Raw genomic sequence first — 26581 nt, 5'->3', positions numbered from 1 at the left:
CTGTTGCTGTTGCTGTTGCTGTTGCTGTTGCTGTTGCTGTTGCTGTTGCTGTTGCTGTTGCTGTTGCTGTTGCTGTTGCTGTTGCTGTTGCTGTTGCTGTTGCTGGACCAGAAACTGTTGCTGCTGCTGCTGCTGGCCGAGGGCATGCTGATTCGGGAATCCGCCGAGGCCTCCGCCGGCACCTCCGGGTCCGGGTGGCATCTGATTGCGCAGAGCCATCTCCGTCTCCTGCATCCTCTTCTTTCGCGAATCGCGAATGAGCAGCAGCTTGCTCCGACACTGGATGTGGTAATCGACCTAATGTTTCGGTTAGACACACGAACAGCTCTCCCGCTCTCTCCCCGCCGGAATCAACGGCGGCGAGTTGGTGGTTGGTGGCGCACCTTGTCTACAGCCTTCTCGTAGGTGCTCTTCTCAAACGTCGTCGCGATCTGGATGGCGTGAGCTTGCTCGACGTCGACGCGTACCAGCCGTAGCGATGAGGCACTGCAGAGACGACGGTTAGTAGCCGAAGGACAAAGCAAATCTGACGGATGGCTAGAAGTGGAGGGATAAAGAAAGAGTTTTTGTCGCTATTGCCATGGCGAAGTGCTGGCCATGAGCTAGCACACTTGCACGTCCACTCGCCTGAGCGGAGCACGATGAATGGTGCGTATAGAAAGGCAGCAACTGGGGGTGGGAGGGGTGTTCGTGGCAACGAACTAGGGGGGGAGGGGGGCCGAAAACAAACAGAAAGAAACCTTCACGCACATCTCTATGATCGTCTGAACTCGTTCTTGTAACGTCAACTCGCGGCGCCAGCCTTCGGGGTTCCAGTTCTGCCTCAGCTGCGCAGCGACATATTGAGACAACCGGTTGCCATCGGCCATGGGCACCATTCCTCCTCCATTTGCTGCTCCTGCTCCCGGTGTTCCTGCTCCTGGTGTTCCTGTTCCTCCTGCTCCTGCTCCCGCCACCGGCGCAACACCGGCCGGGTTCATATCTTCTTCTTTTTCAGCACCGTAGCTCCCGCTGCAGAGGAAAGCAGTGGCCCGGGACTGGGACTGGGGGGGTTGATACGATGATCCAGGTCCGTTAAACGCGAGTAGGTATGTCGGGACTGATCTGTTGCGTTATGGAGGGGGGTGTTTTTTTTTAACTCCGACTAGCCATAAAAGACCAAAGGTAGTTCGAGTAGCGACGAGAAGAGCAACCTTGGGCGGGTGGGCGTGTCGATCGTCACTGGCGTAGCGTAACAAGTGGACTCGGCGTGATGGCGCGCAGAAGTTACGGATGTGCTGTGGGCGCGATGTGTGGTGGGTGTGATGTGTGGTGGAGGTGGTGGTGGTGGTGGTGGTGGTGGGCGAGGTGTGTGGGTGCGAGCGTGAATGGGTGTGTGAGAACGAGCGAGCGTGCGAATGACGGGCAATAAATCCGAAGCGAAGGCGAAACGGCTCGAGTGGGTGGATAGGAAGGGTGCCTACTAAAGTAACCAGAAATGAAGTGTGAGTGGGGTCTCAGCTGGGCGAGCAGAGTGATTCGACGCACCGAAGTCGCTGACCTCGAACTGCAGCGCGACCGAGTTGGGAGGAGAATAGGCGATACGAACAACACAACCGTACAGCACGCCGCGATGGGGAGGAGGGTGGGTCCGGGAATTCTGGTTGGTAGTGGTATTACTGAGAGATTTTCAGGGAGCGATGGCCGTCATGGAGAGTCTGGCGGAGCGTTCGATTACAGGACCAGCAGTAAACGCACGGGGGTTTCGAGTGGTGGGAGAGCGAGGACTGCGGATGCGATGATGTTGTTCTTTGTTGTTGGTTTGCAGTTGCTGTCTACGGTTGACGGGGATTGGGGGGGGGGGGGGGGGGGGGGGGGGGGAGAGCCGTTTACGGGGTGAACAGCGGAGCAGACTCGGCGAAGGGTAGGAGACGACGGATGAGCACTAGGCTTTAGTCTTTTTGGGTTTTGCTTCGAAATACAACGGATCTCGAAGCGGGAGCGGCGATGGGCGAGACGAAGCGGAGGAGGATAGTGAAGAGGAAGAGAAATATAGCTGAGGAAGCTGGGCTGGGTTGGGGGGGGTAAGGTGGAGTGGGAGGTAGTGAGAGTAGTGGTGGGTGGAGGTGGGTGGTAGTGGTGGAGGGAGGTGGGTGGTAGTGGTGGAGGTGGGTGGTAATAGTAATGGTGTAGTATGTAGTGCAGTAATGTGGCGGGCAGGCAGGCAGGCACACACACGCGCAGCAAGCAGGCAAGCAGGATTCGCGGTATGTAGCGTACGAGTACGTAGTGGGCTGGCCGGGGGGTGGCTTTGGATGGATGGAGGAGGGTGGATGGATGTCAACGAACGAACGGAGGGGAGTATCTATTCGAGGTTTCGGAGTGTGAGTACTCTAGTAGAGGCAATAGAGGTAGTGGTATTGTGTAATGAGGGAGGGGGGAGTGATGGAGGTTGAGGAGGAAGAGGAGGATGAGGATGTGGTGGAGGAGGAGGATGGTGAAGCTATGGATCGACCGTTTCGGGAAGGGAAGCAAGTCAGAACTGGTGAGCGAGCAAATAGTTCGATAGATGCTACTCTGTAGCAGCAGCAGAAGCGGCGGCGGATGGAGAGAGGTTGACACGGTGGGATTGGGATTGGGCTGGCTTTGGTTGGGCTCTGGCGGACGAGTAGGGGTGCGGTGTAAGGGTGCAAGTGTGCAGAGTGCAGAGTGCAGAGTGCAAGTGTGCAAGTGTGTAGGTAGCGCAGTTGGCTGGGGGAGGAGGTGGGTGGGAGAGGATGGTGGTGGGTGGTGGGTGGATGGTGAGCCAGGGTTGAAATTCGCCAGGGTTTGGAGGGGGCCAACTTACTCGGATTGGCTGGGGCAGGGAAGGGGGACTTTGACTCGACTCTGCACGATGCTGGGGGGTGAGGTTTGTGATGGAGGAGGATGGAGGTATTTTTCGGAGAGGAGGCAGAATGGAACGGGTGAGGGGATGGTGGGAGGGGACGGTGGAGGGAGACGGCGGAAGAGATGGGAGGGAGACGGCGGAAGAGGTGGGCTTTCAGGGAGTGGGGATCCGAAAGGATGAGAACAGAGTATAGACTTCGAGGTGGTAGAATGATGGACGGTGGGCTTTCGGGAAGTGATGATCAGGGAATAGAGACTTCACGGTGGCAGCAATATGGATGATGGGTTTTCGGGGAGTGGGAATCCAGAAGAATGGAATAGAAACTTCACGGTGGCAGCACGATAGATGAAGAGCTTTCGGTGAGTGGTGACCCAGGAATCGACTTCACAATAACAGCATGATGCACGATGAGCTTTCGCGAAGCAACAATCCAAGCATATGGACATCACTGATGTACGATGAACCCACGAGAGTGAATGGTGGGCGATAGAGTACTTGCCAAGTGCCCACCCATACAATCCGTAAGTGCTCGCTCCGCAACGACAGCCATCACACATATCATACTGACGCGGTGGGTGGGTGGGAGGGAAGAAGTATGCCTTGCTCCAGGTACATCATACACACCGGCTGCTCGTGCTCTACATACACGCGGCCCACGGCCGTGGACGTTCGTTTCTCGACACTCACACTCACGAGTCACTGCGTGCCCGCATTCAATCCGGACATATATATCTACATCGCCTTGGCCTACTGTTTGATCGTTGATTGCATGCGACGTTCGAACATCACCTTGGCCGGGCGGGCTTGGAATCTGTCGGAACTCGAGCGCCGAGTGCATGCTCATGTCGCCACGGACGGGAAACTGCTTCCTTGGCTTCTTCCTCGTCGTCCTCCTCCTCCTCCCCTCCTCCCCTCCTCCCCTCCTCCTCCTCCTCCTCCTCCTCCTCTGTAGACAAACGGACGGCCAGATACTTCCCAACCCTCGAGAGTCCACCCCGTAGCTCCATGCAGGGTGGCATGTACTCTACCTACAGGCTCTAGATATGTACTCTACCCAACTCTCCCTGTAGTCCGCTCCAGCTTGGAGTATGTAGAGTATCAACATCTGCACGCAAGAGCCAGGGCCAGGGCCCCCCTCCATCGCCATCAGCATCCATGCCCTGATTCTGGGTGACCGAGCGGCACCGCAGTCGTGAAGAATTCAACCACATCCTCCGTCCGCGAGAGAGAGAGAGAAACGACACGGCCTTCGAGCTCGTGCGGATATCGCTCGGCACCCGTACGTCGTAGAATGCCCATCGCACGTTTCGTATGCGGCATCAGGTTCGAGGTATGAACCTCACCACACCATCTCGATTCTCGATTCTCTGCCCGCCGCCGCCGCGCTCGCGCCTCCTCGTCTTCGTCCTTGTTTTCGTCCTCCTCCTCCTCCTCCTCCTCCTCCTACTCCTCCGAGAGCTTCTCCCAGGCGACCGCCAGGCGAGCCCGAAGGATGGACACGTCCACCAGGCCATAGTATTCCCACCATCTCCTCCCTCCCTCCCTCCGTCCCTCGAAGTCCTCCCACCGTCGAAGACCTCATGCCTTGATCGTCTTCAAACCCTAGCCCAGCTCAACTACTCCACCCACCGGGGGGGCACCCCTCCCCCCCCCCCTGCCCTTAACTACAGCCAAGCGCAAGGCTGACTCGTTCAACTCCGGCCCCGACGCTAGTGAAATAAGCTGCGCTGCGGGTGGAGGAACCATTTTTGACACCTTTTGATGGGTGGTTATGCGCTGTGGCTTGATGGGCGGGAGTGGCGCGCGTGTTGTGGCGGGTGGCGGTACTAATAGAAGTCTGGAAGTACATAGCACGGACATGCGCCATGGGTAGTTAATGCCATTGCTTGGTGATGGTGAAGTTGGTGAATGCGATGCTTGGTGAATGCTGGGTGAATGCTTGGTGAATGCTGGTGAATGCGATGCTTGGTGAATGCGGAGTGCGAACCACGATCCATGCCATGCCATGCCGTTCGCGTATGTTCGCGAGATGGAATGGCGTTGCCGGGTTCCATCATGCCATGGTGTACTCACCACTCACCTCAGGTGTGAACATAGCGGTACATATCACGGTGGCTCAGCTTCGGCTGAGCCGATCGGATCGGATCGCGGGCGGCTGGAGATACTGGGCGGGAGACCGGTGAAGATGTGAAGATGTGGCCGAACCATAGGTCCACAGGTCCACAGCTCGAGCTAGATGGCTCGTTGTGCGAATTCTATGGTGCGCGCTGTATGTGTGAACCGGCGATCCATCGGCTCGGTCGCGTAGGTATGATACAGTGATTCGATCGCCCGGGGCATGGCCTTGCCGATTCCCATCCGCCCGCCGAGCACTCGGCCCGAACCTTGAAGGCTTGACCTGGCGATCCCGTAATCACGACTGCGATTAAGACGGGTCTGTGCCATCGTTGTCGCCGCAGTCTGATAGTAGTAGTCGTGCCTAGTGCTCTCTCCCTCTCAACCACCTTCTCTCAACCACCTGCTCTCAACCACCTTCTCTCCCAAGTTCCAACTCCGAGAACTCAATTACAATAGGTACGGTACATAAATACCCACCCACCAAGCCCTGTCGCGGTATCCAGCAAGCAATCTTCCTCGCCTCGGCCTACCTAACTTCCAACTACCGGTACCTATTTCCAGAAGAGAAGCCTCACTCTTGCATCTCCAGTATCCACTGTCCAGTTTTCAGTATGGTATCCACCAAGTTCCAACGTTGAACGACCACGACCACCACTTCAAAATTATAGGGGGTTGTGATGGGGGGGGGGGGGGGGGGAATTCCTTTAGGCCTTCTCAGCCGAACAAATCCACCGACGTTTCACATCCCCTCGCCCCTCTCCCCTCCCCCCTCCTCTTCCCAGGACACATCTCCGGCTGCCCCCCAGCACTCCCCAGCAAACATCTTCCTGGCACACACCGCCCTGGCACACATCTGGATTCTCCACCCCACATTTTTTTCTTTCCTATTTTGCTTTTTCGCCAGGCTAGGTATCCAGGCGAGGTATGGAGGCAGGTACTGGACGTTTGGAAGTGGAGGTGGAGGTGGAGGTGTCTCGGCCGACGACCTTGACTGTGAGTCTGTGACTACCTAGAGAAGAAATGGGCTATTCTGGAAGCTTTGCGCGCGGTTGGGAAGAAGAGAGAGGAGGAGGAGAAGGAGTAGGAGAACGGACTCAGGCGCTCTATACCTACAGGTACAGGTACAGGGCGGGTTCGGGATCATCAAGTCGACATCAACCATGCTACTATCTACACCTAGTATTCTAGAGTACTAGTAGTGGGATCAGTTCGGCACTCACGGGATATGGCGGATAACCGTCCAAAACCGTCGACTTGTTGACATGGCAAGATGGTAATGTGCGGAATACCCAATCACCTACAAGTTTACAAGTTACATGCCAACTCTGGACGGAGCGGAGTTTCCACTGTCCACTGTCCAAGGCACCCTTCACTTTGTTTCCCGGGTCTGCGACTCTGAGTGACTGTAGTGACTGCAATGGTGAGGTCAGGCGATCAAGTGTATGTACTCTATGTACTCTATGTACCTGTGCATGTACCTAACAGTGTAATGCATGTACCTGTACATGCACTCACTATGCACGTACCTAACGTACTGTATGTATGGGTGAAGTATGTACCATCCCATGCTGCGCATAGTAAGCATGAGCCTGCGCAACTGTCAACGTATGATACCTACATTCTATGCTACGGTATGCTACGGACGGTATGTTTGCGTCACGGAGCTGCACTCGGAAAAAAACATACCCCTCGACGATTCAGCCCGCCAGCTAGCGAGCCAGCCAGCCAGCCAGACAGCCAGACAGACAGTTTTTCTACTGCCTGTGTTGCGTTTGTACGAACTATGTATCCGGAAGGCGTCTATCGGCCCTGTAGGCTGTAGGCTGTAGGCTGTAGGCTGTAGGCTGTAGGCTGTAGCTTCAACGGACCGGGGCCGGATTGAAAGTTCGAAACCAGCCCCCGATTAGGTGCCTTTATCTCCGTCTCCATCTCGATTCCTGATAACCAGGGCTCAGGGGACACGGACGGACGGGGGCGGACGTCAATAATCGGGATCCATGCCGGAGGCTGCGGCTGCGACTGCGGCTGCGGGGTGTCTGGGTATCTTGTATGCTTCATGTCGGTATGTCAGTATGTGGTGGTGGGAGCCGAGATCGGGGCGGAAGAGTACAAGTAGAGTGAACGAGGTGGATACCCATTATCATAATGGGTGTGTTCAAACTTCGAGCCTTCGAGGCGCACGGATGAGATAGGTGCGGTACTAGGTACCATACTCTGCATAGCAGCGGTGGAAGCAGGTACTCCACATACGAGACAGGCAGGTAGGTAAATACATAGGCCGGATCGCGAGCGCAGACGTTCGAGTGCGCTTGAGCAGAACATCACTATCCGCGGTAGAATAAGAAGTCTCATTTGGCTTCTCTAGTAGGCCTCCATACCCAGACGATTCGGCATCCTCCAATCCACCACGGCCATACAAACATCCACTCCCTTCACCGCCCAAGTCTCTCGCAACACCTACCTGATCCTTATCCCAGTTATGGAGCCTGGATTCTGGATTGTGGAACATCCCCGCCTCGCCTCTCCACGCCTCGCGTCAACGGACGAGTGCTGGCCCCTGGGCCGAGAGCCATGATCCAGAGTGCCGCGAGTAGAGTAAAAATGTCGACTGCAATAACGCAAGAGCGCTGATGATGATTCAACAAACCGAACAAACAAAATCATAAGAGAACCCTCGCCTCTCATCCATACCTCCATACTTCCTACTGAAGTGCCATGCTCGCGCCGCCGCCGCCATCGTCGTCGTCGTCGTCGTCGGCAAAGTAAGTCGGCGCTAGAGTAGCTAGCAGAGCCACCCCTACTAGTATCCACAAGCTTGATGCACGCGGCAAGAAGGCTCCCGCTGAACAAAACCGCTTGGGGAAAGTTGTGACGGACTCGAACCAGAAGAAAGGAAGGAAAAAGGAAGGAAAAAAGGAAAGAAAAGAAGGGAAAGGAAGGAAAAAAGGAAAGAAAAGAAGGGAAAGGAAGGGGAAAAAAGGAAAAAAAACGAAGGGAAATGGACATGCTCGTGCTTAAACAAATCCGAAGAAAAAAAACAAAAGAAGGAAAAAGGGAAAATACACTCCCCGTGAGGAGCGTTGGTCGTGAGGCTTGACACGCTGGGTTTTGTTTTCCACGCCGGCGCAGACGTTGGGTTGGGATGAGTTGAGTGACGTGTGGTGGGTGAGGGGGAGAGTGCAATCCCGTGGCCTCGGTCGTCCATGGGCGCAGACTCCAGAGTGCGTGTAAGGTGCGCATAGTTGCTGCCAGTCTGCCAGCCTGCTGATAGTTGTGGCGAGTTATGATCTCGTTTTATAGAGGATGTATAGTACCTACTGAAGGCGTAACTTCTGGTGATACTTGTAGTGTCTGTACTCTGTTTGCCTCTTCCAAGTGGGACAGTGGGACGCTCTGCGCGGAGAACGACTGGGCTGGGGGTCTTGGAGACTGGGCGTTGCGACGGCGACGGCGGGCTGTTCAAGACTCCGGGATTTCAAGACTCCAGGTGTACAGTGTGCTACCGTATTCTAGGGCGTGCAAACAGTGAAAAGAAGGCAGCATGTGCTTGCAGCACATCGTACCGGCCACTGGACTCACAACCCTCAACTTCCAAGGCTTGTACTGGTACTGGCGCCTACATCGAGTATTTACGCCGTGTGGAACCTGTGCAACCTGTGGAGCCTGTACTGCCTACCTGTATGTAGAGTCAGCCCGCCAGCCCGCCAGCCCGTCTCTGCCCTATTCCCTACTCGCCACAACAGCAACAGCAACAGCAACAACAACAACTACCGGTGTTCGCCTTTCGCCTTTTCGCCACCGGTCCCGCTCCTTCGAGTCCAAACTTCAAACTTCAGCTGGCCCCGATCACTGCGACTCGACTCACCGCCGCTCACCCATCCTCACCTTCACCTTCCCCCCTGCCCCTCGCCCCATACCCCCGTACCCCCGCGAGCGAGCAATGCGTAAAGTATGCCCTCCCCCCCGAAACGGTTTGATCGCCGCAATCCAGGACAGACATCAAACATCACCCTGTCGCAGCTCCCGCCGCACCGCGGACCTGCGGTTGCTTACCAGTATATATACTAGGAAGGTATGAGTAGTTCGAGTCCTTGATTCCTTGATCCGCTCCCGCGTGCCAAGTCGCGTTTCCCGGGGTGTAGTTATCATCCGTCGCCATAGAGAATTTGGGGCGACGAGTGACGGCTACTACCTAGGAGGTATGTAGTACCATATATGGGCGCACGCACAAAGAGTGGGCTTGGAAATTGGTCGGCGCGGGGCATGGCGACGGGCGGGGAGCTCGACGAAGACTTCTGGATCGCTGAATACATAGTGGATATGTACTCTATATATATAGGCGTTTCGACGTGCCTCTGCGCGGTGGTAATGGTGACGGTGGTGCCGGTGGTGCCGGTGGTGATGGTGGTGACGGCGCTCGCTGGAGGGGGGGAGGGGGGAATATACTCGTAGTAAGGCCGTGGGAAACTGGGGAAACGGGGGAAACGGGGTACTGCTGGTGAAGCTGAAGCTGAGGACGGGGATGATGCTCCGAGCTCCGAGCTCCGAGCGCAAGGCTCGAGGCTCGAGGGCGAGAACAAAGCGACAACAATGCCTGGACTGGCTCACCGAGGATTCCGGTGGGGAGAAGGAGGAGATGGATGCAGTCGGGTAGTGTCGCTTTATTACGGTAGACCAGCTACCTATACTGTACATGCTAAACAGGTCGTCCAAAACCCAAATGCCGCTGTCACTCGTACCTATGATATCTACGATAGATAATTCCATGCTCTTTGTCTTTGATACATATTGCTACGGCATGTGTATTGCCAGCTTCGGAAACCGTCCTTTCATTTACACATCATCACCTCGCAGTGCCATGATCCATCACAGCTATCATCTACTACCATCTACATCATCGCCCCACTTAGAGCCCCGTTGTCGGCATCAATACGGTACGGTACGAACGATACGGCAACATTTGATTTGATTTTGTGGGAACGTTCAATCACCACATCGCACTCGCATTATCGGACTCGGCTCGAGTGATATCTGCGTACCCAGCCCCCCCCCCATAATGCGAGACACAAAGTGGACATGAACACGACGTGTGCGGAAGCCCAGGAAGCTGGGAAGGCGTGGAAAGATGGACGGGACGCTTGGGGAGGAAATATACATGATGGCATGATGTGCGCGCGGGAACAGGAACAGGAACATCATCAGCTTATCTACTTATCTATCTATGACACCTAGGATCCATACCTATGATCCATACAGTACGTAGAACTGAACCAGAGTGGTACAGACTGTCCAGTAATTGCTGCGAAGTCCGTTGCTCGGATAACAGCCATTCTACTATCGTTGATTTGGTGTAATCCCAGAACTGGCAACAGCTCTCGCTCCCGCTCTGACGCACGTACCCACCGAAGAGAACCCCTCACTGCCCACCGCTGGCTCAGCCTCGGCGTCGGCGTAGAGGTTGATTATTGCCGAAATCCTATATGATACATCCGTAGCGAGATCCACGGTAGGTACCCCACGACATCCTACTGCAGTACTAGTACCTGGGTATCCTACCGTACATCTTTGGTCAACCGCAAACTATGCTTGCTCGACTCTGCTGGCTCCGCTGGCTCCGGAGATGACGAGTAAACATTCGCCGGGAAAGACTCAAGAGGAGACAATGTCATACCTAGTTGCCGCGAGCTCCTGCACAGAGGCGGTGAGTGACGATGAGTGACGAGTGACGAGTATGTACTTGGCATCTCGCACTTTTGGTGGTGGTGATGGGCAAAGTAGTCCATGCTAGCGTTGTGAGAAATGGTGAAGAGAAAACCTATTGGGCCTCGAAGGGAGCACGCTGGCTGGCTGGCTGGCCGGCTGACTGACTGGGCAATGGGCAATGGACAATAGGCAATGTGCAATGGCCATCGATCAGATACCATAAATGGCCGATGTCAATGCCGATGTCAATGCCAATGCCAATGCCAGTGCCATTGCCATTGCCATTGCCAAGGGACAGCCCTCGGTAGGTACCTGTTTCTAGATACCTATTCCCTTGACGATGCCGGTAGCCAACAGGCGCAGCCTGCGGGACGGTTCAATGTCGATGTCGATGTCGACGCCGACGTTGGTGGGGGCGGGGGGGGGGGTGGTGGAGGGGCCTCGTTTAGGCTGCTAGGACGGGGGACAGATCGGGGTATGTACATTGTAGCCTGCGGGGAGATATGGAGTATGGACCATGGAGTATGGACCATAGTGGTGGTGTATTCATGGTGTCATTGGTCATTGTCGGGGCATGGGGCTTGAGGGTGGTTCGTCTTCCGAGGGTTGGATTGGGCTCCCAGACGGTGTGCCGGGGCGGTTCTATTCTGTTCTAGCCAGCCCGTGGATACTTCTCATCACTGGATCACTGGATCACTGGATCACTGGATCACTGGATCACTGGATCACTGGATCACTGGATCACTGGATCACTGGATCACTGGATCACTGGATCACTGGATCGCTAGGAGAGGCAGTACGGTATCATAGGTATGCCAATCCGCGGACCAATGACTATATTTTTTGCCTAAGTAAGTAAGAGGTAGGTATTATTCAGCGCAGCATCACATGTACAAACACGAAACATGGTATCATATATCGTCCACCCCCCCTCAATCCCCACCCTTTTATCCCCCTCCTCCCACCCTCACCCTCCCCCCTCTTCCCCCCTTTTTCACACCCACCACCCTACAAAACCCCACAAACCGCCAAAACCCTGTTCAGCCCCTCCTGGACCCAGTCCCAGGGCATGGAAAAAACCACCCTGAAGCAGCCGGGCGTTTCCGCGCGGAACTCGTCACCGCCGGCAATGAACACTCCCGCCTCCAGGAGGCGGCGGGCGAGCTCCCGCTCCGCCGTCACGGCGTCCGCGTACCCCGCTGGCAGGAAGGGGGAGAGGTCGAGCCAGAGGAAGAGCGCCGCGTTTCTTTACTCTGTTAGCCGCGCTCGGGGGGGGGGGGGGCACACACCCTTTGCAGTGGTACTTGATCCCGTGGGAATCCAGGATGGCTGTGGCGCGGGTGTAGTTCTCGCCCAGTCGCTGCGAGTTGGTGGTGATCCACGAGTCGAGGAATGCAGCGTCCGAGAGGATCGCCGTCCATGCTGCCTCCGCCAGGCCGCTCGGCCAGCCGAAGTGGCTTATGCTCCCCAGTCCCTGTAGCACCGACGGGTTGCTCTGGCTCACGAAGGCGCCGAGGCGGAAGCCGTTCGCGCTGAAGTCCTGCGTGGGGGGGGTCAGCGGGTGGGGCAGGAGGCGGGGGGAGGGGACGGGGGGAAGGACTTTGCTCATCCCGTAGAGCACGTGCACGAGCGCGGGGTCGATGATGCCGTGGGTATCGATGCTCAGGGCGCTGGTGAACGACTTCTCAGCGCGGGGGTTATCGTAGGCACTGAGGGCGTAGATCTCGTCGCAGACGAAGTGGATCCTCTCGCGGTGACAGAAGCGCATGATCTCTTTCAGGGCTTCTGGGGAGTAGCACTCTCCGAGGGGATTGTGGGGATTGACCACGACCAGCGCGCGGACCTTCCCCGGCACCAGCGGCCGCCCGTTCCATTCCTGCAGCGCCCGCTCGTAGTAACCCACGCAGCTCTCGGCGAACGGGTCGCTGCCGTGGAACCCAACGGCGACGGTGTGCACCCGCGCCCGCGCGTAGAAGTCGTTGGGAAAGGCGCTGTAGAATGGGCGGCCGACGAGGATGCCGTCCTCTGGGTCCGCGAGCGTCCAGGCGAGGGACTCGAGCAGCGTGGTCACCCCCGCGGAGACAACGATCTGGCTGGGTGTCACGGTGGTGAACGGCCGGAAGCGGGTGTTGAATAGCCCGCTCAGCGCGGTGCGCAGCGCGGCGCCACCGGTGGGCCCGGAGCCGTACGTGCACGTGAAGTTGTCGACCGTGAGCTGTCACCCCACCACCACCGCCGCTACTGTCAACCAACCCCACCATGCATACGTCACGCCGCAGAGGGGACTTACAGTTTTGTTGATAAACTCGGTGAGTTCTCGATACATCAGCGCCTATGTACCACGCACATATTAGCCCACAGAATCTTCACCACCCACTAATCCGCCCCACCGCGAAACATACATTCTCGGCAACGCCCAGGTTGATGATTCCCTCCGGATTGTGTTCGGCATGGTACTGATCGGCCAGTATGCGTGCGAACCGCTCCATTATCGCCACATCGCCAATGTTCTTGGAGACGCGCGTGGATATGAACGGCAGTGGTGGCGAGACCTGGGAGCGGCCATTGACCTTTCCGTTGCCATTGCCATTGGAGTGCGAATGGCGGCGGCCGGGATGCTCGCTGGTCGAGATGCGGTCATCGGTGGTGGTCGGAGACATCGTGTGTGTAAGTAGGTGCGGGTATGTAGAAGGCTTGCAAACAACGGCCCCGAGTGTCCAGAACAGAAGCCACCGACGGTGGAAAACGAACGAGCGTCCTGCCGTATTTATAATCAATCCGACTGACTGCGAGTCGCCATGGAATCCCGGCGCATGCTATCGTACATAACATACTCAGCGACTACTTCTGCTAATACAGCTACATAAAACTAGCATGTATGTATGTATGTATAGACAGACAAATATGGATGGGATGCAGGGCTGCGGCGTATGTATGGCGTATACACTCGGATGCGGATATGTAACTGCCCGACACTGCGACCTGATACTGCACGTGCGTACAGGGGAAGGAGCCGGTGAAGATCTTCGCACATCGAGATGTAACTCATCGCGAAGGTATGTGATGTATGTAGAGTAGCTATTTCGGCTGCCAGTACATGAGATGTCTGCTGTCTTTCTGGCCTTGGGGCTTGGAAGAAGTGGATGCCTAACCAGCACCAATGGCCTGCCTGCCGTCTTGAGCTTCGCCGGCGTCCGTCCGTTCCTTCCCTCGCTCCCTCGCCCGCCGATTCCGCGCGCGTGTCATATCCCATCACGCGGGTGCGTGGGGAATGTTTGCCGCCGCCGTTGCTGACATATCGGTGGATTAGTCGCCATGTACATACCTGGTCTGGACAGGCCATACTTGCTATGCGACAATAACTTGATTATTCTCTCGATCTGTATCTGGACTCTGGACTCTGGAGCTCATATCGACGGAATTCAGGAACTCCGGCGTGACAATGATGACCTCTACCTACCCACCGGATGGATCGATTGAAATGGTACAGGAGGGAGTTTGCAGCTATTTGCCCCCACCCCACCACAATATTTCGACGTCACTCTATTCCAGCCCAGCACAAATGCCAAACTAGCGAGATCCGACCCCCCCAGAAATCGAGACGAAGTTAGACGGGCGCATCGGTATCTACATCTGTGGTATCTACATCTGCGCCATACATCTGTGCATCGACGGCGCCAGCGCCGGCATTACCCGCCGCATGCGTACATAGATTAGATAGTACCTGTATGTACGATTGCCTTGCCTTACCGGGCATTTACGATTGATTGACTGGCTGCCTCCACGCACCCGCCGTTACCGTCCGTTGGTTAAGTGTTAAGTATGGTTAAGTTATGGTTAGGTATGCAAAGCTACCACGGAACAGCGGAATGGATCATCCGCGCCCTGCTGACAACTTAATCGTTCCCCGGACATGGATGGAAACGAAGAATGTTCCCGTACGGCTGGAGGGAAGAGAGCTGGAGGAGATGGAGCTGGAGGGGACGGAGCCTGCGAGTGATGCGGCCACCGCACGAAACGCGGAATGCGGTAGGGCGTATATTGAGTGTATATGCTCAGCTGACCACGAGGCTGACGGCTAGATGGGATGGGAGGATGGGAGGATGGAAGGATGGGAGGAATGTACGATGCGATGCGATGGGGTATTGGGGGATAGGTGAATGGTGGATGGTAGATTGATTGCATACGGTACTTACAGAGGTAGGTACGTATTTGCCCGCCTTTAAACTTGCTGTTGAACCCCACCCCCACACCAATACCGTAGGTCCGTAGCCGTCCCATGACGGTGTAGGTAGGTAGGGTACATATCAATATCACCATCCAGACAAACGGACAAACAGACAGCCTACCGGTCCACTTCGTCCGGTGGGTTTTAGGCACCAACATGGCATGGCATGGCATGGCAGACACCGACGAAGGCAGGCAAACAGGCAGGCCGGCCGGGTGAGCATCGAGACGAAGGCCGAGCTGTGACTCGTGACTCGTGAGGCGAACGTACATACATCGAACCGGTGCGGCGGTGCATGCTGGTGATTCCCGCAGCAAGCGGGATGGGGTGCAAATGCAGAATAGGACAGGACAGAACTGGACAGAACTGGACGGATAGTACCAGAAAAGAGAGGGAGAGAGGGAGAGAGAGAGCATCAATTTCTGCCGCATACGGCCTGTCCAGACCATGGCGACCCTCATATACTAATTTGTCAGTGAAGGAATGAAGGAACGGTGGATCCACACAATCTCACTCCCCATGCCCGCGTGACAGTCCATGAACCAATGAACCAGTACATGAACCAGTGCATTGATTTCCCATTGGCTTCCCCTTGAATTCCCATTGGATTCGCATATAAATCAACAGATTACCGTTCATCTCATCAGTTCAGCTCAGCTCTCTTAGGTAGGTAGACCACCTACTAGTACCGGTACACTTCTCCACTTCTCCACTTCTCCGCAAAACCAATAATCCAATAGGTAGGTAGCTGCAACAAATATAGATAGCATACAGTAACACAGTAATACAGAACGAACCCTCAAGGTAGCTACAAAGTCAGCCCTCGGCAGGTACTTTATGTGCTTAAGTAGCAGAGCTTGTAACTTGTAGAACTTGTAGAAACGCAGAAAGCATTGTACTTATCCAGCAGGACAAAAACAAACATACAGCAGCAATAATAGTGCAGAAACGACTAGAAAAGAAAACAAGAGCAACACCCGCGCACGACTCCGCCGCCCCCAGCCCGCCTCATATCCCGCCCCGCCCGGCATCCCGTAACCTGCAACCTGCAACCCGCATCCCGCAACATAGATATACATCCACCACCCCAAAGAAGTCCCATCGCTCCCCAATCTAGCTATCATCGCACACTGTACTGTACTCCTTTCCATTCCCTACGCGCCAATGCACCACACCCGCCCCGGCCCAGCCCAAAAACCCCCAGAAAAGCAAAAAAAAACCCAGTGTGTAAAGTAAACCCCAACGAGTCACCAACAAATCATTCTGTCTTAATATGCAACCATTCCACGCATCAGTGCCTAATGCAGCTCATAATCACTCGCCTCATCATCCAGCCCGCCCAGGCCGATGCCGCCATCACCATCATCCCACAGATTATCCGCCTGCTCGCCTTGGCCGGTGTTTTCGGCTTGGCCCTGGCCCTGGGCTTGGCCCGGTTGGTCTCTGTCTCTAGGTTCTCTTGCCTGGCGGTCCTCGCTCGCCTTCTGCTGGTTCAGGTAGTTGCGCAGCTGCTTTACGCCGCTGCCAGAGAAGACGCAGAATACGGCGCGCTGGTTGTCGTTGAATTCTAGGGACGGGCGGGTTAGTATTGCGGTGGTAAGGGACGGGGATTGCGCGTAAGACAAGACATGACATACCCTTCGGTGGCGACCGGCAGAACTTGGTGTAGTCCTTCCTCCTGTAGAATGCTTCCACGCCGGTCAGGGACAGGTGCGTCAGGCGCTGGCAATGGTTGATGAGGTCGGTAATTCCCTATGTCAAGTTGGTGGGATTTAGTCCAGTATAATACATCGAGTGATAAACGACCGACGGCGAGGACGGAACATACCTTGACAGTAAGATTCATGCAGTAACTCAGATGCACCCTCTCGAGTGGGCAAGGCGAGTTGCTGGGTCGTCTGCCTAGACTCTGAATCGCGAAATCCGTAATGTTGTTACACTTGACTAGTCCGATCCTTCTAAGTTTCGGTAGCAACGCAAGCTGGCACACACTTGCATCGGTGAGTCGCAGACAACACGCCAGATCGATGTATCTGATTCTGGTACAGCTCTGCACCAGCTGCGAGACGGCATGGTCCGTGATGTTGCTGCAGTGGCCGAGGTGCAGGTTGTGGAGGTTCTTGCCCAGCCTTGTGATGGAGTGGACGGCTCTGTCCGTGATGTTGCGGCATTTCGCGAGGATCAGATAGCGCAGGCGGTGCGCCATCTTGACGATCTTATCGACCGCTTCGTCGGTGACGAGTCCGCAGTCGGTAAGGTCCAGAATCCGGAGAGACTCAAAGGTTTTGTGCGGCGGAAGGTGCAGGAAAGCATCGTCGGTCAGGAGATCGCAGTACGCCAGCCGCAATTCTCGAAGGTGCTTAAGATTCGAGAGTAGGTGCGTAACCGAGTCGTCCGATATTTGGTGGCAGCGGTGGAAATCGATCTCGAGAAGCTGAGGACAGTTGGCTGCGAGTGCAAGAACAGTATTATCGGTGATTTCGACGCAGTCATTGAGTTTTAACTGCAAGTGTTAGCTTCGTTCCGCGAGCCCTAACACGAAATCACGAGGAACTCACCCTTCTCAACATCCTACGATTCTGCGATAAAGGTATTAGAGAGACATCCGTGATCTGCTTGCATCCGGCCAGATTCAATCCTTGCAGCCTCGGGCAGTTTTCGGCGACGGCCTGCATCGATTGGTCGGTGATGTTCACCATCTGAGACAGATCCAGCGCCTGGAGGCGCGGGTTGCGCTGCAGGATCTCCTGAAGCGGCGAATCCGTCAGTTGCGAACAATTGGTCAAGGTAAGCCTCTCGAGCCGGGTGCACTGGGTCAGCGGCTCGAGCGATCCGTCATTGACGAGTTCCGAGATCAGGTTGAGGTTGAGTCGTCGGATCAACTGCGGGTATGCGAAGAACGCGTTCTCCGAGAGCAAGGCTGTGACCATCTTCTGGTACTGCTCGAACTTGCCGAAGTACGGTCGCTGCCACAACAGCTCCACGCTGCAGTTGGCCCACTGCTTCGAAACCAGCATGCAGTGAGTCAGGTCCACGGGTGACGACAACTTGCTGAATATGGCCATCAGCAGCTCGGCCGGCAGGCGATGTACGGGGCTCAAGGGTACTGTGGTCTTCTGGGATTGGCCGGGGGACACCGCCATGTTCCGGAAGCCGGTGAGTTCGCCGATCGTAGTCTGCGAGTCGTCGTTGATCATCATGATGTCCTGCTCATCGTCGAGCATGCGTTCAGGACTACTACCCGACGAGCTCTCGGAGGGAGCACGCTCGGGAGAGCCCGAGTTGTGCTGTCGTGGGCGCATAGCTCTGTAGTGGTAGTGGGGATGGTGGTGGTTAGGGTGGTAGCGTAAGGTGTAAGGGGTGCAATGGAGTCGGAGAAGACGGGTCTTAGTCAAGGGCTGTAGCCACTTGTCTGTTGAGCTCTAACGGGACGGGGGGTCTCGGCGGCCGCTTAGTCGTCGATGTTCCGTTCCGCACAGATTATCGTCAAGTTATGGTTGGCTGTGCTTCTTGGAGTAGTTAGTTGCGTTGCGATCGCACACGGCTGGGGCGATGGCGGGTGGATGTTGATAACGCGGAACGGGGAGGGGAGTCGGGGGAGTCGACGGGAAGCGACAGATCCGTGTGATGGCCTGGAGTTAAAACGGGAAGAGGCCGAGGGTGATGATCGATAGGTGATAGAGGTGGTAATGGAGGGGGCTAGTAGTGGGCGAATCGGACTCGAAGCTGCTGCTATTGTTGTCCTGTTTTTTTATTCCAGCCGAGCAGGGGGGAATGTGCGTGTCTGCAGCGACCGTCGTAGCTGAGTAAGGACGTTTGTTTTTTGGGGGTATTCAGGAGGGCGCAATGTCCGACAGTTGGAGGAGAGGGTCCTCGAGTGCGAAGGCGGTGGTAGTGCGTGGATGGGAGTGGGCGGGGGTGGAGGGGAGTGGAGGCGGGGGAGGGCTCGTGCGGAGAAGTTGCAGTATTGTACTAGATATGATAGTACCGCGATGGATGCGGGACTGGGTAGAGCAGAGTACTGGATGCGTGTGCAGATTCACGAAGCGAGCTGGCTGGCCCAAGCCACCGCCACACTCTGGACATTGCTGGACCGTGATAGTCCAACGAACGGGAGCAACGTATCTACATACAAACGCCGGTTCACATTGCGGCGGATAGAAGGGGAAGGAAGCAAAAAATCACCATTCGCTTCGCACCGGCACGTTCGTTGTGCCGTCGGGCCAGTTCTCGGGGCTTCTCTGGAGTGTTGGAGACACTCCTCCCCCAGAACCGTCTCCTGTTCTCGACGACTACATACAGTACTCGGCCACTCTCCTCAAGCGGCAATCGGCTCGCAAGAGTGTGGGCGTATGTAAACAGTACTCGCTCTGCTCCTGACCCCGCTCTTGCTGATTCCCTCTTGCTGACAAGCGCCTGTAGACACACAGATCGCATCTCCAACACGCAGTGATCCAGAACCGCCCGCCCGACCCAGGCTCGCAGTCGAGCGGCATGGATATCGAGAAGCCGGGTCCCTTACATCCAAACATCCTCAGGTTCCCCTCGTTTCGTTACTCTGCCAGGAACTTCTCGATCTTGGGAAAGAGAACTGCTGAGCAGGAGCCGTGGCATTCTCTTCCGCCCCACGCGCTCTGAATGTTTGCAGGCTGCAAGGCTCGAAAGGACTTCTCATCTTCCATCTTCCCCACCCACTAACCGGAAAGATAGGTACTCCATCCTGATATCAGCGCGCTTATACCGCCCGGACCTGCCTCCTCCCTCGAATGATTGGTGAGGACAAAAATACTCTCACAGTTGGGCCTCCACCCTGCATTGTCCAATGTCCAGTGCTGCGGTGCATGATCCGTAGAGTGCTATAGGTACTCTATGCACCATGGTTCTTGCGACTCGTGGGGATGCCAGTATGGGATACCTACCTGTGTGCTCCGTGTCTTGGATCGCCATCCGTACCCCTCCCTTGGAGCCCCAGACTCGCGCGGGGAATATGCAGACCCAAGAGCTCCAGGCGCGGGATTATAGATGTGCGAATTACTTGCCTGATCAGGCCTTGACCGGGTGATTATCGGCGCATACGACTGTCTTTCTATGTGGAGTGACCTGACGTTGTATGTACTCTATTATCATAACGAGACTCTGGGAGTCTGGGAGTCCTGGGGCCTTGGAGATCCGGTCTCCCTGCCATCGTGCAGAATAGAGTGCTTCTGCTGCGTGATCACCGTCCAGAACCGTCCGCATCTGTGCAACCATGGAGTTTCGCACATCCGACGTTTCGCGCGTACGTGTCGTGGGCCCCGCGTGGGTTAGGTTACTCTAGTTATAGTTAGCTGGCAGGTCGGGTTAGCCCACTAGCACTGCGTCAACCTCAACTTCCGCTCCAAACCCCGCCCTTTGAGCTCTCCATGCTCAGCTTGCCTCCACATCATCCACGATGATCAGTTCTGCGATCTTTTTTGCGCTGTGTCTATTCTTCATCGCGGTGGTGACACTGCTGCTGCAGCGACGGTATCTGCCGCTCCGAAGCTCGCCGGAGTACCTGCTCGTCTCTACGTTTCTGGGACTGTTCCTGTCGTCGTCGATTATCGTACTCGTGCCCATTGATCTTGCATCCAGCTCGGCCACGGATGATGGGTCGCGGGGTATACCTGATCCCCTCTGCTTGACCGGGATGCAGCTGATGTGGAGAGTAAAGGTGTCACGCTTCCTCAGCGAGTTCTCCTGATCTCCTGGCGAATCTCCTACTGGCTCTGCTTCGTCCTCACCTGGGCGATCCTCCCGATCCTCCTCTCGTACTCCGACTCCGGCCACCGGTCGCCGCAGAAACGCCTCCTCCAATCGCTCCGCGAAAATGTCCGCTACCACCTCACGATGCTCACCGTCGGCGGTGTGGGTCTTGTCTACTTCTTCATCACGTCCGGCGTGCACATCTACAGTATCCAAGCGCTCCTCGTGGCGATATCCTACTGCTACGCCTTATTCCTCGCGATATCACTGATGGGGCACGGGCTCGTTGCGATCCCGCGGGGGCTGTTCCGGGCGGCGAGTGTGTCCGGCACGTTGCGGGAGCTGCAGCGGCGCGCGCCACGCGCATACGAGAAGCTAGTCGAAGCGACGAGCAATCTCGAGGCGGTGGAGGGCGAGGTTGCGCTCGTGGCTGAGCGCAAGACGGGGACCGCGCTCGAGTTCCAAGACTGGATTGAGGAGATCGCGGACATGGCGCGCGTTCCGCTGTCTGCGGGGAGTGCGCGCCGCGGTGGAGGCGCTTTCGCGGGTGGACTGCTGGGTCAGAGGTCCAGTGTGCCGCAGGTCATCACGGAACAGTACCTGGCGGCGTTGACGAGGAAGCTGAAGCTGTGCATTCACCGCCGTGCGCGGTTCCTCTCCGAGTGGGAGAACCTGGTCCAGGCCGCGGCGGACGCGCAGTCCGTCCTCGACTCCAAGTCGTCGCAGCGCTTGACGTTTATAAAACACTTCACGTCGCCCACACTGCTCGAGAACATCTCTGTGCTCAACCCCTACACGCGACACATCTACCACTTCCACGTTGTCCCCTACATTCACCTGCTCCTAGGTGTCCTGCTCTCCATCGCGTCGGCGATGATAGTCTGGACCGAGCTCGTATACTCCGCCTTCCCCAAGCTCGCTGTCATCCGATACACCGTCGTGCACCATCCCAGCTCCTCGACGGGCAAAATCGGGTTCGCGGGCCAATGCATCTCGAGTCTCTGGATCGCCTACATGTGTTTCGCGGCGTACTACACCCTCAGCTCGGTCAAAGTGTGGGGCTCATACGCGCTCGTCAAGCGGGGGACCTCCGCGAGTTCCGCATGCTTCTACGCCTCGTACGCGGCACGGCTCACCGTGCCGCTCGCGTACAACTTCGTGCTATTCCTGCCGGAGGAGGACATCGTGCAAAAAAGCGTGTTCTACAATTTCCTCGGGAAGCTGATCAAGCTCTCGACCATCTCTGAGGGCTTCAACGATTGGTTCCCCGTGCTCGTGCTGATCCCCGTCTGCGCAAGCCTCTTCAATCTCTACAGCCGCGTTAAGAACGTCTGTGGCTTTGGCGATGTCGAAGACGACGACGAGGACGACGTATTCGGCGGCGGCGGCTGGAGGGAGGGGAGAGACCTTATCGAGCGCGAGCTACAGGGCGTGACCACGGGAAGGCTGATGAACTACGGCTCCGCCACCACCAACCCCACCACCACACGACCCTCGAGGTATAGAGACAACCCTACGGAGGAGGAAGAGGACGCGGCGCCGCCGCTCGACGGCGGAATACTGGGGCTTGGCGGGTTCGTGCACCGCATTCGGAACACGTTCGATACTGTCGAGGCGCCCAGGTGGTTCAAGGACGCTACGGCGGCCGCGGAACAGAATCGCCCCAGGTGGATGAGGGGCGATGGCGCGGGTTAGCACTGAGGAGCGGAAGGGAATCGCGCATGCTGCTTTTGATACGAGGTCATGACTGAGATTAAGGATGGGATGGGGTGGGATGGGATGACATGGGATGCGATGCGATGGGAAGTGGGGTTTTGGTTTCATTGTTGCTTGGTGGTCGTGGTGGGATGGCAGAGGGATGGCAGAGGGAATGGATGATGGCGCGAACATGTGGCTGGCCGGGCGGATGCAGTCGGCGCAGGTCGAGAAGTCCCAGAGTGGGATGGACACCCCCAGGTGATCGTGACATCGAAGACATTTTCGAGCACTTTCTTCACATAAGTCTACCCTGGCGAGTGAGATATGGATATTGGCTTTTTAGCATCACGAAGTTACGAAACCGTCCCACAAACCAGGGTTTATGAGCAGACCGAGTCACAGCATTCGTGAACCGTGGAATTGGCAAACCCTTATTTCATTTACGAGCCAAGAAGAAAAAACACAAGTAAATTAACACCCCTTTTTTTCCCCGATTCCCGAAAACAGAACTCCATTTGCTCAACATCGCCAAGTCAATTTTTATTCCCATACCATCTCAATAGTCGTTATACTGAAAGAGAATCTGGTATCCTCCAACTAGCAATGACAGGATGCGATGATGTCGTAGGAAATGTTGTCGATTTACCGGGTCTCGAAGTACTCGAGGAGGACGTTGCGCTCCTGCGACTCCTCACCCCAGTCGCGGACGACACAGCACGAGCAGTTGACGACCTTGCGGGCGTTGCCCTCACGGTCGAGGACGCCTGATATCGGTGTTAGTTCCGACTCCGATGCGTTTCACTAGTTGCGGAGGGACATACAAAGACCAGCCCACTCTCCGAGCTTCTTTCCGTCGGCAACCTTGATGAGGGGGATCTTGTGCTCTGAGCACAAGGCCTCAACGAGCTTTTTGTAGGCGTCCTCATCGCAGTTCTCGTTCAGAACACACATGTGTGCCTGACGACGGTCCAGAGCCTTCGAGGCCTCACGGAGACCGCGGGCGAGTCCGTCGTGCACGAGGGCGTGGCGGAGAACACCCTTGAGAGCGTCCTCGACGGACATCTGCCCCTTGGTAGCAGCGTCGGCGGGGACCTCGATCTCCTCGGCGGCCTCGACCTGGGGGATCTAGTAGCGTGTGTTAGGTATGAGTGGAACGAGGGGGGCCCGGTGGCAGCGTCGTAGCTGCGACTGCTGGGATAACAAAGCGAAGACGTACTTCCTCTCCTGCGTCAGACTGTGGTGGGTGTTAGCGACTTTTCTTGTATTTCAAATTTATGTGTTCGATTCCGACGCTGCAAACGTACCATGATTTTTGATGTAGTGGGTGGAGTGAAGGTAATTTCTGATTGTCGTGATGTCTTTGGCGGTCCTCGAGGAAGTTCCTTGCTTTGTCGGTAAGATGATGGTTCGGGGCTTCGTTCTTCGGTCGTTGGTGGGGCTTCCGTCGTGTGTGAAAAAAATCCAGGGCTAGCCTGTGCCCTATCGCGCATAAGCGCAGTCACACTTTTTGGTGCGCCACAAAGGATTTCACACGCACTGTGCGCGCAACCCCCCCAGCAAACAGGACCCACCCAAAAAATATACCCAAAACCACCCCCCCCGACGACCGACCGAGCTCGACAAATCTACACTAACACATCGCAGCAATGGCAGTCGCGAAGTCCGGTACGTCTACTCCAACTCTACACTCCCACCACGGTCCCGAATTATTGCCGCTCGAAATTCCGACGACGGCAGGCGACGATGCGGACTATGGCAACGATAGCAAAGGGGACACGCGGCTGATCGAATGCTTCGAATTATAGGTATCGCCTACGGGCCCAACAAGGGATACAACAAGCTCACTCCCCGCGACCCCAAGGCAAAGATCTCCCGCCGCAAGGGACACCTTTCCAAGCGCACACAGTTCGTCCGCGAGATCGTTAAGGAGGTTGCTGGGTGGGTTCACTTCACATCTACGCTGCGTCGGATCTCCCCGCTGACAGTCGTTGAACAATAGTCTCTCCCCCTACGAGCGCCGTGTCATTGAGTTGCTCCGCAACTCCAAGGACAAGCGTGCCCGCAAGCTCGCCAAGAAGAGGGTGAGCATCCCTCCCTCCTCCCCTCGACCACCCCTGTCTAACACCTGCGATAGCTTGGAACCTACGGACGCGCCAAGAGAAAGGTCGACGAGTTGACGAACGTCATTGCCGAGTCCAGGAGGCACTAAACGGTGTCGCTTTTCGGAGAATGCTGTTTTTCCGTCGGGGGCTTAGTGACGTACGTGGTTGAGCAAATAAAAATACGAAAAAAGCTTTAACTTCGTCGCACAAAAATCGTTCTCTTTTCACGTTTCACGTTTCGTTCGGGATACTTGCGGTGTTACTACTTGTTGCTTTATGGGTTTGGGGCGGGGGTGAGAAGGGGGGAGGGGGGAGTGAGCGGTAGTTGTCGACGAATACGATTGATTGACTGCCGGAACTGATGACTTGACTGGAGTGCGCCGGCGGACTGGTGGATTGTGATGCTTAACTCCAAGTTCACTTGGCAGCAGCCATAACCACAGATCTTAAGAAACATGAAAACTAGACTCCAAGAAACACACTGCCTAAAGCTCGGCCATGAATCAGAGATATGGGCAGAGCAATGGAACTCTTGCTAGCTACTAGAACACTAGTAGTCATCACTCTTAACAGCTCTCCATGGATCGTAGACGTGCCTTTTTCAATCACTCATGCCGAGGGATTCCAGATGTATCCTCATGTAGACAATACGGAAGACCGATAAGCGGCAAACCCAACTTTCCAACCGCCCTTAAATCCTAGGTATCTAGTAATAACATAGGTACGGGGACTAGATATCCATGAGTAATGCACACGAATCTTACCTCCGTCCGAAACCTCTGTCAATGGACCTGCGAGGGTTAGGTATCGCAACTCTACCACCCCAGCGGACGAGGTAGACGGTCCGTCCCAGGGATTAGGGAAACTTCCAATACAACTGTGTTGTACCGTCGGAAGGACAGTGTTTGTGTGCGGACGGAGCTCCCGGCAGCACACATCCCACATCCCATACGGTAGAGTACATACCCGGTATGCCAGCGTCGGCATGCCGGCGGGACAGTTAACCGGCGCCGCCGTCGGGTAACTCACTAGTAGATAGTTCGGTACGTTGCGCTCTCCGGTCTTCCGGGATCTTAACATCTTATCGCATGTGCTAGCAGCTACGGACGGTAGAGTACTCGGCGGCGGCGGCATCAGGCGGGTGCTCGCCTCATGTCTTCTCACATCATCTCACATCATCCAACTCCGTCAACCCATCCAAGTACCTATCGTACTTGTCATACAAACCACGGCCCACCCTCACCCATTACATAGAACTTAGAAGCCGGCGGCGACTGCACAGTGCAGACGGGATAAGTGAAGTCTGTGTATTGCCGTGTCCTACTTACATACCTAGCCTCAATGATACAATGATCGATCATCAATCATTCAATGATTCAATCATCAACGATCAAACAACCCAACAGAATCATCAGCCTCCGGCCCAGTAGGTAGAATCCTCGGTAGGTAGAATCCGCAATAGGTAGAATCCTCAATCCTCACGCGGATCGAAAGGGCTAACCAAACACGATGCTTGAACTGCTTCACCAAATACCTATTGAATTCCCAGTTCTTCCAAGTTCCAAGTCCCTCAGAATGCCAAAACACCCACCCATTCACAAACCATACGTCATTAACAACATCACATCACCCTACCCATCATCACCATCGATCACCATCGGTCAAATCATCCCATACAATGCTACGCCTACAGCCAGCCAAACAGAGACAAAAAGGATAAGGTATTGGATATCATATCTCCCCCTTCACACGCTCTCCCCCCTGTGTCCTTAGACCCCATCACACCCTCACACCCCCCTCACCCCCCTCACCCCACACAAAAACGAAAAACACACCCCCTCCCCCACCCATCCCCCCCCCCCCTTCATCAATCCCTCGTAGAACACATACACATGCACACACAGACACAGACAAAAACATGATCAGAAATAACACCAGATCCAAACTCCGCATGCGGAAAATTCGACAATGGGAATATCTACCAAATCAGAAAGATCCGACAATCCGACAATCAGATAGACAGAGTTGACACACCACACGACACGCCACGACAACACGACACAACGACACGACAACACGACACTTGCAATTCATTGAAGCTAACCTCCCCCCACCGAGCAAAAAAAAAAAAAAAAACAG

At 55.7% G+C, this 26581-nt stretch overlaps 8 protein-coding genes across 8 annotated transcripts; 4 read left to right on the top strand and 4 right to left on the bottom strand.

Annotated features, from left to right (window-relative positions):
* Positions 1–2242: 2242 nt before the first annotated feature.
* BZA05DRAFT_25764 (uncharacterized protein) lies at positions 2243–3088 on the top strand. The gene has a single exon (XM_051480091.1). The coding sequence runs from the start codon at positions 2549–2551 to the stop codon at positions 3047–3049; it is 501 nt and encodes a 166-aa protein (XP_051339927.1). The 5' UTR covers positions 2243–2548; the 3' UTR covers positions 3050–3088.
* Positions 3089–7341: 4253 nt separating this feature from the next.
* Positions 7342–8526, bottom strand: BZA05DRAFT_25711 (uncharacterized protein). Its single transcript, XM_051480090.1, has one exon. The coding sequence runs from the start codon at positions 8225–8227 to the stop codon at positions 7445–7447; it is 783 nt and encodes a 260-aa protein (XP_051339926.1). The 5' UTR covers positions 8228–8526; the 3' UTR covers positions 7342–7444.
* A 2389-nt stretch (positions 8527–10915) lies between these two features.
* Positions 10916–11662, top strand: BZA05DRAFT_451474 (uncharacterized protein; the record flags this gene model as incomplete). The annotated part of the gene is made up of 3 exons (XM_051487442.1): positions 10916–10994; positions 11048–11095; positions 11347–11662. Coding segments are annotated over 3 exons (330 nt in total), but the record flags the coding sequence as incomplete, so codon positions are not given.
* A 15-nt stretch (positions 11663–11677) lies between these two features.
* On the bottom strand, positions 11678–13630 carry BZA05DRAFT_395668 (pyridoxal phosphate-dependent transferase). Its single transcript, XM_051483462.1, has 5 exons — positions 13093–13630; positions 12981–13022; positions 12291–12905; positions 11980–12230; positions 11678–11936 (listed from the first exon to the last, which is right to left on the bottom strand). Exons 1-5 carry the CDS (start codon positions 13348–13350, stop codon positions 11699–11701), a joined length of 1404 nt encoding a protein of 467 aa, XP_051339924.1. The 5' UTR covers positions 13351–13630; the 3' UTR covers positions 11678–11698.
* A 2586-nt stretch (positions 13631–16216) lies between these two features.
* On the bottom strand, positions 16217–19414 carry BZA05DRAFT_425307 (uncharacterized protein; the record flags this gene model as incomplete). The annotated part of the gene is made up of 6 exons (XM_051485955.1): positions 16217–16485; positions 16556–16670; positions 16747–17421; positions 17477–18184; positions 19215–19251; positions 19392–19414. 6 exons carry the CDS (start codon positions 19412–19414, stop codon positions 16217–16219), a joined length of 1827 nt encoding a protein of 608 aa, XP_051339923.1.
* Positions 19415–20193: 779 nt separating this feature from the next.
* BZA05DRAFT_352325 (LMBR1-like membrane protein-domain-containing protein) lies at positions 20194–22742 on the top strand. The gene is made up of 2 exons (XM_051481316.1): positions 20194–20557; positions 20611–22742. The coding sequence occupies exons 1-2, from the start codon at positions 20350–20352 to the stop codon at positions 22335–22337; spliced, it is 1935 nt and encodes a 644-aa protein (XP_051339922.1). The 5' UTR covers positions 20194–20349; the 3' UTR covers positions 22338–22742.
* On the bottom strand, positions 22743–23779 carry BZA05DRAFT_395658 (40S ribosomal protein s12). The gene is made up of 4 exons (XM_051483461.1): positions 23645–23779; positions 23557–23574; positions 23162–23465; positions 22743–23104 (listed from the first exon to the last, which is right to left on the bottom strand). The coding sequence occupies exons 1-4, from the start codon at positions 23645–23647 to the stop codon at positions 22983–22985; spliced, it is 447 nt and encodes a 148-aa protein (XP_051339921.1). The 5' UTR covers positions 23648–23779; the 3' UTR covers positions 22743–22982.
* A 125-nt stretch (positions 23780–23904) lies between these two features.
* On the top strand, positions 23905–24749 carry BZA05DRAFT_395656 (ribosomal protein L36e). The gene is made up of 4 exons (XM_051483460.1): positions 23905–24005; positions 24146–24278; positions 24340–24421; positions 24475–24749. Exons 1-4 carry the CDS (start codon positions 23987–23989, stop codon positions 24547–24549), a joined length of 309 nt encoding a protein of 102 aa, XP_051339920.1. The 5' UTR covers positions 23905–23986; the 3' UTR covers positions 24550–24749.
* The last annotated feature ends 1832 nt before the right edge of the window (positions 24750–26581 follow it).

Source organism: Tricharina praecox (assembly GCF_024521635.1).
Source record: "Tricharina praecox strain CBS 144465 chromosome Unknown BZA05scaffold_10, whole genome shotgun sequence".
Classification (NCBI taxonomy): Eukaryota; Fungi; Ascomycota; class Pezizomycetes; order Pezizales; family Pyronemataceae; genus Tricharina; species Tricharina praecox.
The sequence above is the reverse complement of the archived record's forward strand: the minus strand, read 5'-3'. Positions and strand labels throughout refer to the sequence as shown.